This window comes from Protopterus annectens, chromosome 1.part0 (genome assembly GCF_019279795.1).
Source record: "Protopterus annectens isolate FY-2018-M chromosome 1.part0, PAN1.0, whole genome shotgun sequence".
NCBI classification, from domain to species: Eukaryota; Metazoa; Chordata; order Ceratodontiformes; family Protopteridae; genus Protopterus; species Protopterus annectens.
The window spans coordinates 1,511,462,378-1,511,476,849 of NC_056725.1; the positions used below are offsets into that span (position 1 = coordinate 1,511,462,378).

Sequence of the window (14,472 nt, forward strand, 5' to 3'; positions counted from 1 at the left end):
CAGAATGGTATGTGACAGTATGAATTAAAGTCGGGCCTGACAAGCAATTTCCGTAAAACAAGGATACTAGATCGGTATTCTTTCATTCATCAAGCAGACTTTCTTGCGAACTAAATCCAGCTGAGAGAAACACTTTTTTTTGATGATAGGAGATCAATCAGATCTGACTTCTCAATCACTTTATCCCCATAAATTTGCAAATGGAATTACAGCTCTCAATGATCCAGTAGCAGCTGTACAGATGAGTGGTCACTAACAGTAGTAGCAAAAATATAAAATGTTAATCTTTATTCCTCACTTGGAATTTCAGAAACTAAACTAAAACAGGTCAACACACACCCTTCAAACCCAAACTGACCATCCGAACAATCTGGGGACAGCAAGATGGGGAGGATACAGATGGTATTGTCTTGAACTTCTTTACCTTGAGGTGTTTGTTGAAACTTGATAAATCCAAAATAGTGATATAGGAAAGAAGATGGAATAATACCCCATGAACTTGTAAGGAGAAGGTGCTCTCACTGGTGCTCTTTTATTTCTCAAAAGGGATGCCACTCTCAAAAAGGAGAAATGGATATTGCTGGAATGTACTAGAGTACAGACTATGATAGACTCTACTTGGTAATCTCCAAAATTCCTTTCAAGCAGAGATCAATTTTAATGCTTAACCTACTATGTCCATGTTCCTTAAAGGTGCAATCCTGCACTTTATGAACAAGGCCCACCAGACTTCAGATATCTACCTGAAGTCCAAATCCTACAATGGGAACCCAAAATCAGGAAGACTCTGTGAGTCCTTCTCAACTTGGGCCAGTGGAGTGGATTGATGTTGGGAAAGAAGGTCTTTGGTCTAAAGTACTACCGTCAAGCTATGGACAGACAACTCAAAGTGCCACATTACACTGGTTGCAAGAAAGTTGATGCCAAGTAGCCAAGAAAGGCAGTGCCAATAATCTGTGACACACATATCCTCCTGAAGTGGGAGACAGGGGAATACCTTAACTCCCCACACAGCATATGCTAAGTACGAGCTCAAGCCCTCAATATCTGAAGATGAGCTTAGCACATGATGAACCCGGAAGGACATTTTTGAAAAGGATTTACTTCCAACAGGGTCTTTCATTTAGTCGACTCTTCTGTCAATCTTGATGTTTGGAAATTTCAACATCTGCCATTTTCCCTGATATCAAAGTAGGTCAAGAGAATCTTTACTTGATGTCCAAGATCTGCTGAGTTGAATTACAGGCACTTTCAGCAGTATTTTATATTATACTCCTCTCCCAGGCAGTGTTGACAGTGCCAGTGCTGGTCTTGTCTTCTAATAGACAAATGAATTCTTTTGTGTTGCTGCTTTACCTTCAAACACAGGAAACTTATAATGACGCATGTCGGGATTAAAATCCAAGATGAATGAGTCATAGAAAAGAACTGCTGGCTCAGGGGCTAGGCGTATATGACATGGGGTACACCAGTATAAAGTATGGACAACTCTGAGTACAAAAGCTTCTAATTAAAAATACTGACTTGAAACAAAAAAGAGGATTAAACTACTTGTAGACTCATCAAGGAGAGTCCACAGTGTTAGATCCATTAGTATACATTTTAAGCTAATGTGTACGGAAGGCCATACGCTACAAAGTTTTTCTGCATTAGAAGCAACCTATCTACTAAAGTAAAGTAGCATTACATTCTTCTTTCTTGCTTACATCATAACACAAACACAACCACTGCCTTTCATAAAATGGGGTGTTGGAAACATAATTATACACCTATCCAGAAACTAATGGGCCGAATACAAATAGAGAAAAGGAAAGAATATATAGAATAAAGAAGTGTGCTCTTCTTTTTCAGAACAACCTTATTTCCTCTGTTGATCCTCCATCATACTTCCCTACACACACCATTAATAGTTTCATGGAAGATTAAAACTGTGGAACAGATGTCATACAGCAACTAACAGAAAGAATATAATTGAACATGAACCTGGATGGAGAACAGTTTCTCTACTACTAGGAGGGTCAATGAGTAATGACAGTATGTGCCTCCTCCCATATGTTGAAACACAGACTGACTGACTGACTACTCCTCCTATTATTTGAAGTAGAGAGGAGAGACACACACCTCCAGCTTCTACTAGAGAGTGTGTTGACAGTGATAATAAGCCCACAAGTCCCCCCTCCAGTACAGAGAGGTGAAGCATCTTTCCCCCAGTAGGCTCCTCTAGTTACCAGGACTGGTACTTAAACCTTGGATAACACTATTCTTTATACATTCATACAGTATACAATTCAAACATGCAAAAGGTGAAGAATGTTCCTGAAAGAATGGACACTTTTCATGTCTGAAAGCAGGCACAACAATTTAGGGAAATCAGAGATATGTATGTTAGTGATAAAGATTGCTTTCAAATGCAAAACCAACATTTTCACAAAATCCAAGGGTATAAATAAATTCCTACAAGTCTTTGTAAAAAATGCTACATATCTAGTGTTAAGAAATCTAATTAATGCCTAAATATTCTGATATAATGCCCCTTTTCCTCACCATAAAAGACAGACTAAGAAAAGAGTGACACTTCTAAATGGCAATGCTCAGATCTGCTTTGAGCTACAGCAGAATGGCATTAAATATACTGATCCCAAGTATACTGCCAATATCCTAGCAGACCGATTCAGTGCCACCTTCACCACCCTCTCACCCCCTAAAGGGCCACTCTCAATACCAAAATTGCCAAATTCCGGTACTCATGGCCACACAGGTAAAAACTGAACTCTCCAAAGCTAAGGATACAGAATCCATGGGACCAGATGACATCCCGGGCTATGTACTACGCGAACTACAAAATGAATTGGCACCTCACCTAAGTGTCATGTTTAATCATAGCCTCACCTTTGGCATCATGCCCAATGAGTGGCGCACAGCTACAGTTATCCTACTCCATAAGGAGGGATCCACCTTGGATCCCAGGAACTATCGTCCCATCAGTCTGATGAGCCTGATCTGTAAAGCCATGGAACACAGTATCATGGAACTTATAAACAAAGACATTGGCAACCTTCAAACACTGGACCCCACCCAGTTTGGTTTTGTAAAAGGCCGATCTTGTCTCCTCAGTCGCATTGACTTCTTTGAATCCGTCTCCAGAGCCGTGGACGAGGGTAAGGCGGTCCACACAGCCTACCTGTACCTCGCCAAGGTCTTCAACACCATCCCCCACTCTGGAATCATAGATAAACTTACTAAGCTGGGCATTAATCCCTACATCACTCGATGGGTTGCCAACTGGCTTACTGACAGAACCCACACTGTAAAAGTAGCCGACTTAAAAGCCAGCTCCAGACAAGTAACAAGCGGAGTACCTCAGGTTTCAGTCCTGGGACCGCTCTTGTTTGGCATCTACTTCTCTGAAGTACAGGCCAGCACTAAGGGACTCTGGCTAAAAAAGTTCACAGATGACTGCAAACTGGGAGCCATTATTCTACAAAGGGGCCTTACAGAAACAGGTGCTTGGTGCCAGAGCCATGGCCTCAAGCTCAGTGCCAAGAAATGTATAGTTATCCTCTTTGGGAAAAACTATGTACCCCTGAATTACTACATAAGTGGCAGTACACTAAACACCGAAAGTGTGGTAAGGGACTTAGGGACACAGGTGAACAGTGGTCTCACCTTTGATAACCACATAGCCACAACAGTCAAGAAATCCTTCTATATGGCACACCTCATCACTAAGGGCTTTTCATCCAGAAAAAAGGAGGTCATTGTCCCACTATACTCATCCCTCCTCATTAGACCCATTATAGAGTACAATGCCCCGTTTGGTATGTACCTCACAAGACATCTGCAACAACTGAAAAGGCCACAGAAATACCTCACTAAAAGAATCACAGGCCTAAAACAGATGCCCTATGCTGCCCGTCTAAAAAAACTCCAGCTATACTCTGTCACATATCACCTACTTAGAGACCATCTCTGCTAACATACAAGGCCATGTCAAAACTAGTGCTGTCGGACATGCTACACTTAAAGAAATACCAATCCCTCAGAGCTACATGCTCTAGGGACCTAAACCTTGCCACCACAATAAAGAGAACATGCTGGAGGGATAGGTTCCTGACCCAGAGACTCCCCATACTCTGGAATAGACTGCCCATACATGTCAAGCTGAGCACCTCTTTGGCCCTCTTCAAAAGGAACCTTGATGATTTGATGGGAGATAGGAAATTCACCCCGGGGATCACATCAGTTGCCATGCTAGAGAGGGGACCAGGCAAGTAAATATTCTGGGAAGAAATAGCCAGGGAATTGTTATGGGTAGGCTTGTATAGGCCCTAGGGCCGATAGCCTAGTGCCAACCTATGAACTTCTACTTAATGCACAATGTACAGCAAATAAATATCTTACCAGTAGAGGGTCCCCCAGTTTTAAGGGAAGCTGATTGAGGTCTCCATTATTCAACTGCTTAGCCAGCATCTGTGAGGAAAAACAAGACTTAAGTGCACACAATGTCAGACCACAAGATATTAGTTTCTCTGCTGTGCATGCAAGATCCAAGCTGGTTAAAAAGGAATGCAGCATTTTATAAAAAATGTAATACTTATGTTTCAAATGCTTTCAAATGTTAGTTAAAATGAAGTGTGGGCCAATACTGATCTCTTCTCTCCAGTGCAATATAGCTATTTTTGGTAAATTAAACAAAATCCATTAAGCAAAATGTGTTTGCAGGTGTAGTCTAACCGTCCTTAAGGTGGCAGACTTAGTTTGCAGATATTTTAATGGTAGAATAATTATCTACAAGGCTGTTTCAAGCCTGCAATGAGGATGCAGATATTTTAAAGACAAAATAATTATCTACAAGGCTGTTTCAAGCCTGCAATGAGGATGATGTTCCTTTCTGCAGGGGTCAAATTTTGCATGAATGGATTCTTACAGGAAATAAATACCCAAACTCCATAAATGGCACTGTAAAGTCTATAAGACATCTCAGAAATGAAAAAATAAATAAAAAAGGGAATACTAAAAAGCGTGCTGTAGTTGTATACACTATATTAACTCTGCATGATCAAATCCTAAGTATACGCAAGCAATGTTTAGAGAGTGCTGCAACAACAAAGGATTTTGGTTGCCTGAGTATGGCAACCAGAATTTATAAACAAGAAAACTGTAGCCTCAGAATAAACTTGTGAATTATAGGATTACCTGAATTGATGGACAATTCTGACACAGTTAAGTACCTTGAACAGTTTAACAATTTAGTGGTCAAAAACAGTTATTTGATAGAATATCGTGAAAAGAATACAGCTCTGGGTAAACTGCCTCTCACAAGCAAAATCAAGGCAATCCAAGGAATAAACTTCAGAGGCAACACCACGACTATTGGAGCCGACAGTTTATTATAGAACTTATAAAGACAGAATAAAATAATAAAGAACAAAGGCCAGTAAGCTCTTTCATGTTACACTGAACACTTAATCAGACTTCTAAAAAACACTTCTGCCTTATTCGAATTAAATATATGAATCACATTCAAAACAGACCAATAGGAAAAGTCTTTCTATTAAATAACTAATTAAAACTGCATGAACCAAAATTCAACGTATCAGCTAAGTTTTTACCATAAAACAACACGGATAATACATCAGGTATAAATTAATAAAACTTTCCCAATGATCAATAAAATATTTTAAAAACTTCTTATTCAGTGATAGTTTCAAGTTTTATATCTACAACAAATAATATTATAACTTAACTAAGCTAAAAAGCATATCATTATCATCATATTATAACATAAAACATTTACTTATAAAATCATACTTAAAGTAAATCATGATTGAAATTCTAAAACTATATGACACTTGCAAATATTTAATGGGCAAGAGGTCTATCCTTTACGAAGGGTTTCAAAGAAACCCTGTCGTTGAGGTCATGTGCTCTATCTGCTTGTAACCTAAGGATCCATCGAGCTTCTTGCTTCTCAGTGTAGTTCCTAATATCTCCAAGTCTAGCTGTCTGATATATTAATTCTATGGCCGTGAAACAAAACGTATGTGTTGTATTTGTATGCATAACATGTTTGGCTAGAGCGTTCCCTTCATTCTCTTTAATAATAGCATAAATGTGCTCCCTAACACATTCTCTCAATGTCCTGTTACTTTTACCTATATAGAACAAGCTACATTTCTGACATACAGCCAAATATATAAGGTCTCTAGTCTTACAATCTTCATAAAGTTCAAAAGAAACCTTCTGGCCTGTATCTGGATGAGTGAAGGTATTAGAACTAGACATGAAGTTACAATGATTACATGTCCTACATGGAAAAGTCCCTTTTCTGACTGAAGTGACTCGTTTCCTATCTGCTTTCTCATAGCATAATATTCGTTTCAAAGATTTGGTGTTCTTATATGCAAAGTTTGGTCTACATCCTGCTGCTCCTTTGACTTCATCATCCATAGTTAGTATATGCCAATTTTTATGGATGATATCCCTTTTTATTATTATCTGTATAGGGTATCACTAATCTGTTCGTTCTGCTAAATGCTTCACATTATCAACATCTTGATCAGGCCTACCTATGTTCCTTTTAATATAAAGTTTCCCCACTGTGTCCCTCCTTATCACATTATCTCTAATAACTGAAGATTTATGATTAACTATTTGCCTCAACTGTTTCTCAACATAAATTGACATAGATTCTGTCAACCACCCTCTGCTTGAAACAATTGGTCTCATTGTTGGAGCCATTAAATTTTTATGTATTTTTGGTAATCCCCTAAATGTAGGTACGACAGGTTTCTCAATCAAAAAATATTTATATAAGTCAGAATATATCACATTGCACATAAACAAGTCATATAAATCACTATGGACATCTTTGATAATCCTATCCAATTGTAAAACATTCAAACTATGATATGTTTCATGTTCAATCAATAAATCATTCATTTTGGATTCATAAAAATTCCTATCCATAATAATGACGGCTCCGTCTTTATCAGCGTGTCTAATGATAATCCCTTCATTCTCCTTGCGAAGAAGGCAGAAGTGTTTTTTAGAAGTCTGGTGAAGCATTCAGTGTAACATGAAAGTCCTTACTGGTCTTTGTTCTTTATTATTTTATTCTGTTTTTGTAAGTTCTATAACAAACGGTCGGCTCTGATAGTCGTGGTGTTGCCTCTGAAGTTTATTATTTGGTAGAATACTCATGCAGAGGTACTACTACATCTCAAATAAAACCAGGAAAATAAGACAAGTAACCTGCAACTTGTTAGATATTCATGATAAGGACAATATTCTAACAGTGCCAAGGCAAAATGGAGAACAGGAAAACAAAAACTTGGACAGCACCTAGCTCATATAGTAGAGGATTACTCACTGCCACTCTTCAACAGAAGAACGGAAAATTTAAGAAGTAGGATTATTAAACCCTGATGCATTTACTTGCAGTATTGCTTATCTCCAAGGGCAGATCTTCCTATTTAATAAAAAAAAAAAATCCCAAGGGGAAGAAAGGGACATACAGTCCAAAATACAGGATGGTATCACGAAAGGAGTTACTGCCAGCCCAGCTATCTCAAATTTTGTAAATAATTATATGTCATTTGTGAATATCAACATGCTGTATACAAGATGCTTTTGTTAAAAATGTATTAGAACTGTATGTCGTGTATATCAAGCTGATTGAAGGTATTTGCAAAGTGCTTGAAATATAACCACAGCATGCCCTACTGGAATAGAACAGAAATCTACCTGCCCTAACTGTTGAGATGTATATAGTTTAACAGTGGAAACTGAAATACAGAAGGTTAACTTAAGAAAAATAGCTGAAATTAAATTACTTTATGGCCAGGCCATAAAAAGATGTTATTTTCAGTTTCAGTGCAGCAAGAGACACAGTGTCTAAAACTAGCTAGTTCTCTGTATTGTCTTGGAAGTGTTTTATTCTTTTATGACTTCCACCATCTGTCACAGATCTGAGGTGCATGTATTTTCACAGGTAGATGCTAAATACTTCTAGCTTCCAGCAGTAGGGGGGGTTTCACCTGGGATAGAGTCAGATGACAAGAAATGAGGTCAATCTGCAAGCTATCCCACCAGTAATATTTGAGATATTAATTAAAGGAGTCTGTGACAGAGACAAGGCAGTCTGTATTCTGTCTTGGACCTGATAAGATCCATTCACCACACCACTGCCTTGCTCTGTAAGTTAACTAGGGACTAGTAATTTTCTTAGTTACAGTCAGAAATATAGCAAAGCTTAATTTAGATGTTTTTATGTATTTGAGATTCTCCTGCAATGTTGTTTTAAATATTTCCTGTGATTTTGAACTCTGATGATGTTACTGCGATATATACTGAGTATTTTCTTGTTCTTTAATTATTTATTATTAAATATATTTAAACCTTTCATTACGGCTGATCTCTGAAGAGCTATTTAAGTTCTGGGAGTACTTGCATATTGATTTGGTGACACTATGACCCACTCCTAATATCCTTGCTCTTGGTCAAACTACCATTTATATTAATAGTAACATTACACAGTAAGATTGGAGTACTTATATTAATTCCAAGAGGAGTTCCAATACTAACAGAAAATCATAAAAAAGACAATAATGGTAGATTTGTAGTGCTAAGGGGCTACCGGCAAGGAAGGAGGATGACAGTGGCATGTATTTGTATTCCACAGAAAACTGTTATAATGGAGCTTAAGAAAACCTTGGGAGAAGTAATCAGCTTTCAGCGAGGAATATTACTTATAGGTAGGGACTGGAATTTAATTTGCAACAGTGAAGATGTGTCTGGGAGCCCAGAAGGGAAAATATAACAAAGAAGGGTAGATTTTTAAAGAGCTATGTATATAGTAATGAATTTTTTAGGAAATATGTCAAAAGTTATTATAGATTTATAGATGATTTAATATTCATTTGTGAAGGGGGTGGGAAGAAGTGAATACATTTGTGCAAAACATTCAGATAAATTCCTACAATATCAAGTCTGATGGAATACAGACAGGTGTTAAAGCAAACTTTCTTGATATAACTTTGCAAGGTATTAATGATGGTAGAATACAAACACGTTTACATAGAAAAATTGAAGGGAGTGGTCATATACTGCATGAGGAAAGCTGTTCCAATGCCCCCCCCCACACACACACACACACACACACACACACACACACACACACACACACACACACACACACACACACACACACACACACACTATTAAATCTATCCCCTATGGGGAATTTCTTAGAATAAAAAGAATATGTAGTGATAAAAATGAGTGTGAGAAGGAAATAGAAAAAACAGCACACATGTTTGTAACAAGAGGTTACAAGGAAACAGTGGTGGAAGAAAATAAAAGGTGGGTAGTACAACAAAATAATACTAAAAGTAGGTATAGCATGCAAGGCAGAGTGCAACAGGATAAACAAAAATTATGTTATGTGACCAAATATACAGTGTTTACAGAAGTTTTAATAAATTTGGTAAAATATCATTGGGATATTTTAAAAATATCAATATTCAAAACATTTTTGAAATTCACTTATAATGTCCAAGAATATAAAATTAACTATTTGGATGTAGATATAACATATAATAAAGAAACAAATAATTTAAAAACACAAATACATAGGAAACCTACTTTTTCAAATGCGTACTTGCATTATGACAGCTGGCACCCTGGCCATCAGAAAAAAGCCATAGTTAAAGGGCAGATGGTCAGGGCTGCCAGAATGGTCAGTGAAGAAGTAGATTTCATCGAAGAAATGAAATACATTATGCAATTATTTATGAACAGGGGATACCCTGAACAATTCTGTGTCAAAATATTTAATGAAGTAATAAATAAAAGAAAAAATGGAACTTATATGGCAATATTAAAAACAGGTTCGTTAAACAAAACATCACTTGATCATGAAGATATATTGGATAAAGATGGTTATAACAACATCCCATTATATATTATTAAATTTGATGATAGTTCTAAAGATATAGAACATATCATTAGGAGAAATTGGGGATTCTTTATCAATGACAAAATAGGAAGACAAATATTTGATGGACCAATAAAATTTGTATATAAGAAGAGTCCTTCTTTTAAGAATATATTAGAAAATAAAAGAAAAATCGAGATATATAAAAGAGCAAAAGAAGGGAATTATAGATGTGGGACATGTAGCACATGTAGTCATATTTATGAGACAGGCATCAATGTTAGAGTTAATGAATGTAATATCAGGATAAATGGACATTATAATTGTTTTACAACCAACGTGGTATACATAGCATTGTGTCAACAATGTAAAGCCTTTACGTGGGAAAAACAAAAAGAAAATTTAGAGAACGAATTAAAGAACATTTATTAGATATTCAGCATCATAAAAATAGTAATGCTCTAGCAAGACATATTATAGACAACAACAATCATAAATTCAAATTTATGGTGGTCAATCAAATTAAACAGGATCCACAAGGAAGAATAACCATGTATCATTTAGATATGGAAGAACTAAAATGGCAGATTCAGCTCAATTCATGTATACCTCCTGGTATAAATGAATATATGACCATAATGCCATTATTAAAATTGAATAGAATATACAATAAATGATGTATGGTATTATACAAAACATTATATCATACTTATTATCATTTAAGTTATATAGTGGTTATACATAGTTTATATACATACATAATCATGAACATTAATAGTTCAGGATAACTTACATTATAATAGGTTAGTATAATCAATTTAATAAATATTCATTTGCACACTACAAATATATAAACATCAACTGTATTTGAATCAAATATGTATATTATATATACTATAATATAGGGTATACTGGTTGTGTTTTTATATATATATTAATTGCACATTTACATGTTCATTTTATTATTTAGATATTTTGTTACATATTGTATACTTATAAGGGATACCTTGGCACAATATAGCTCTTAGTTAAGTATTAAATATAAGTATAGGCAGATATTATACAATATATTTTGGATACATTATTCATCAAATCAGTTTCTTCATATATGTACATACACAAATAAGCATCACATAGTTTAACTAAATAGATTGTTTAGGTACTTAATAATTAGTAGTTTTTAAGAATATTCAGTATAATACTTTAGAATATATATATATGTATGAGTGTTTATATTGAATGAATTTGGTTGTATTTAAATAGTATGAATTTTTTATAAAATGCCATTTCCTTTTTAATAATTTTTGGCGGGAAATTAGGCTATTAATTGAGTGATTATTGAATAATTGGTGATGTATAAAATGAATGAGATATGAAGACAGTTTGTATTCTGAAGAAGTTCGGAAGGACGAAACCTGGGTCAATAAAGCAGTGTTCGCATTGGAGTTTGTATTGTGGCTTTTTCGAGTTGGTCAGTATTTACAATTTTGGCTTCTGAGTCTGCTTCATCTCCTTATTGGCACTGGCTCACCTTGCTTTCTACATCACCTTGGGAGAAGTAATCAGCTTTCAGCGAGGAATATTACTTATAGGTAGGGACTGGAATTTAATTTGCAACAGTGAAGATGTGTCTGGGAGCCCAGAAGGGAAAATATAACAAAGAAGGGTAGATTTTTAAAGAGCTATGTATATAGTAATGAATTTTTTAGGAAATATGTCAAAAGTTATTATAGATTTATAGATGATTTAATATTCATTTGTGAAGGGGGTGGGAAGAAGTGAATACATTTGTGCAAAACATTCAGATAAATTCCTACAATATCAAGTCTGATGGAATACAGACAGGTGTTAAAGCAAACTTTCTTGATATAACTTTGCAAGGTATTAATGATGGTAGAATACAAACACGTTTACATAGAAAAATTGAAGGGAGTGGTCATATACTGCATGAGGAAAGCTGTTCCAATGCCCCACACACACACACACACACACACACACAAACACACACACACACACACACACACACACTATTAAATCTATCCCCTATGGGGAATTTCTTAGAATAAAAAGAATATGTAGTGATAAAAATGAGTGTGAGAAGGAAATAGAAAAAACAGCACACATGTTTATAACAAGAGGTTACAAGGAAACAGTGGTGGAAGAAAATAAAAGGTGGGTAGTACAACAAAATAATACTAAAAGTAGGTATAGCATGCAAGGCAGAGTGCAACAGGATAAACAAAAATTATGTTATGTGACCAAATATACAGTGTTTACAGAAGTTTTAATAAATTTGGTAAAATATCATTGGGATATTTTAGAAAAACATAAATTCCTTAATATAAGAGCAAATGAGTATCCCATGTTTTCTTATTCAAAAGGTAGAAGTATAAGAAATGTCTTGGTACATGGCAAGTTTCAGCTGCCTGTAAGTCATAGGAGTTTGGGGGTAGGTGCAACAGGTATTTTCCCTTGTGGAAAGTGCAGTTGTTGCCAGTATGTAGTAAAAAGTTTTGATAAAATTAATGAAAAGTATTTTACATGCAAAGAGAGATTTTCCTGTGACAGTACTGGAATAGTTTATGGTTTGAAATGTCCCTGTGGTAAGGTATACATAGGGGAAAGTAAAATAAGTTTCAAACAAAGGTTGAAGGAGCATGTTAGGGATGTTAAGAAGGGCAAAGAAGAAAGTCCTGTTGCATTGCATTTTAAAGAATGTCACAGTGGAAATATACAAGGCTTACAAGCTACAATTTTGGGGCAAGCACAACAAATGTATGATTTTGATATTAAAAGACAACTTTGGAGGTTAGAACCTACTTTAATTCTGAAATTTACCACTTTAATTCCATATGGAATGAATCAAGAATGTTACTGGAAATGTTTTCTTTAATTAATTTAAGTCCATGATTGGTTAACGGTCTGTTATCATGCTATTTAAAGATAGAATATGTGAAGTAGGGATATACTCTGTAAAGGCTGAAGAGCCGAGGCGCTAGAGGAGTCTGCATTTTATGCTTTGTATTTGCTGCTAACCAGATTTTATTGGATCCAGTGTGTGCTTATTTTACCTATTTTGGGGGACTATATTGTGGATATACTACTGGACTGGACTATAATTTTAATAAAATATAACGGTAATCACTGGCTTCTTTCTTTGTGTGGTGGTGAGATTTTTAAAGAAATTTATGAAAAAATTTGGCATGAAAGATGTGAATTCAGTACTAGAAGTTTGGAGTGAATTTACATATTATTCCCTAAGATACAAAAACTCGGCTAGGCTAGACAGAATTTACATTTCACAAGAACATCTGTATTTAATTGAAGGTCCTGATACTCACCTTATAACTATTTCAAATCAGGTGCCAACAATAACAAAAATAAAAACACTAGCTAATGAAATAAAAATGAAACACTGGCACTTTCCCACCCATCTGTTGAAAAGAGAGGAATTTAAGGAATGGTTAGAGAAAATTATTCAGGAGCTACTAGAGAAGATAGAAATTATAGCTAGGGAGTGGGATAAAATTAAAGTGGAGTTTAAAAATAGGGTGGAAATAAAAAAAAGGGAGATATGGTTAAGAATTATTTAGAGGGACTGACAAATGTTAAAGTTTTGCAGAAAAGGGGGGAATCTCACAGAACCAGAAGAGGATCAACTGCAGAATGCTAAACAGAAAATAAAAAAAGAATTACCTTGATAGTATGCATGAGTTTAGAAAAACTTGTGTTAAGCAAGTATTTTCTGATAATAACGCTAGAGCACAAACACTTTTAGCACAATGGACTCAGGCAACAGAAAGTAGAAAGGGCTGTCACCAAGCTTAGGAAGCCTATAACAAGGAAGATAACAAGGGATCCTGTAGAAGTATTTGAAGTATTTCAGAAATTCTACGAAATTCTGTACAAAGCAGAGAAATATGGAACTCAAGAAAAGGTACAAATGGAAATGTTTGTGAAAGAATTAAATATGCCAAGGCTAGATGTACAGGAGGCTCAATTACTAACAGGATAGAAGGAGATGAGATAAAAATGGTGATATATAACCAATCTACAGGAAAGTCCCCAGGAATAGATGGTTTGGAAGCTAGGAGGGAAAAACTAATAAGGCTCTGGATATGTTTAACAGTATTAGAAGAGGAGGAGAAGAACCAACATTCTGGAAGAAAGTGGTGGTAGCTGTAATACCTAAAGAAATTGAAGATCCATCAGATCTAGTTTCATACAGGCCCATTTCAATATTAAACCATGATTATAAAGTGTTAATATCTATAATGGATAAAAGAATGGCAAAAGTTATGCCAAAATTGATAGATATGGATCAATGTGGTTTTGTGGAGGGGAGGTAAACATTTGACAACATTAACAGAACACCAATGATCCAGAGGGAAGGAGAATGTAAGAAGACATCACTGTTGGTGGTGAGTCTTCATGCAGAGAAAGCATTTGACAGAGTAAGCTGGGACTTTATGAGTAGAGCAATGGAAGCAGTTGTATTCCTGATAAAATTATAAGGTTGATTATGAGGATATATA

General features: G+C 35.6%; 1 protein-coding gene across 3 annotated transcripts in view; it reads right to left on the bottom strand.

The window, feature by feature from the left end:
* The window catches only part of ERMARD (ER membrane associated RNA degradation), a 1,319,361-nt gene that overhangs the window by 581,213 nt on the left and 723,676 nt on the right, over nt 1–14,472 (bottom strand). For all 3 annotated transcript variants that reach the window (XM_044067775.1, XM_044067770.1, XM_044067782.1), the window contains one exon: nt 4,402–4,470. In XM_044067775.1, the coding sequence (XP_043923710.1) occupies nt 4,402–4,470 (69 nt within the window). The remainder of the gene's footprint in view (nt 1–4,401; nt 4,471–14,472) is intronic.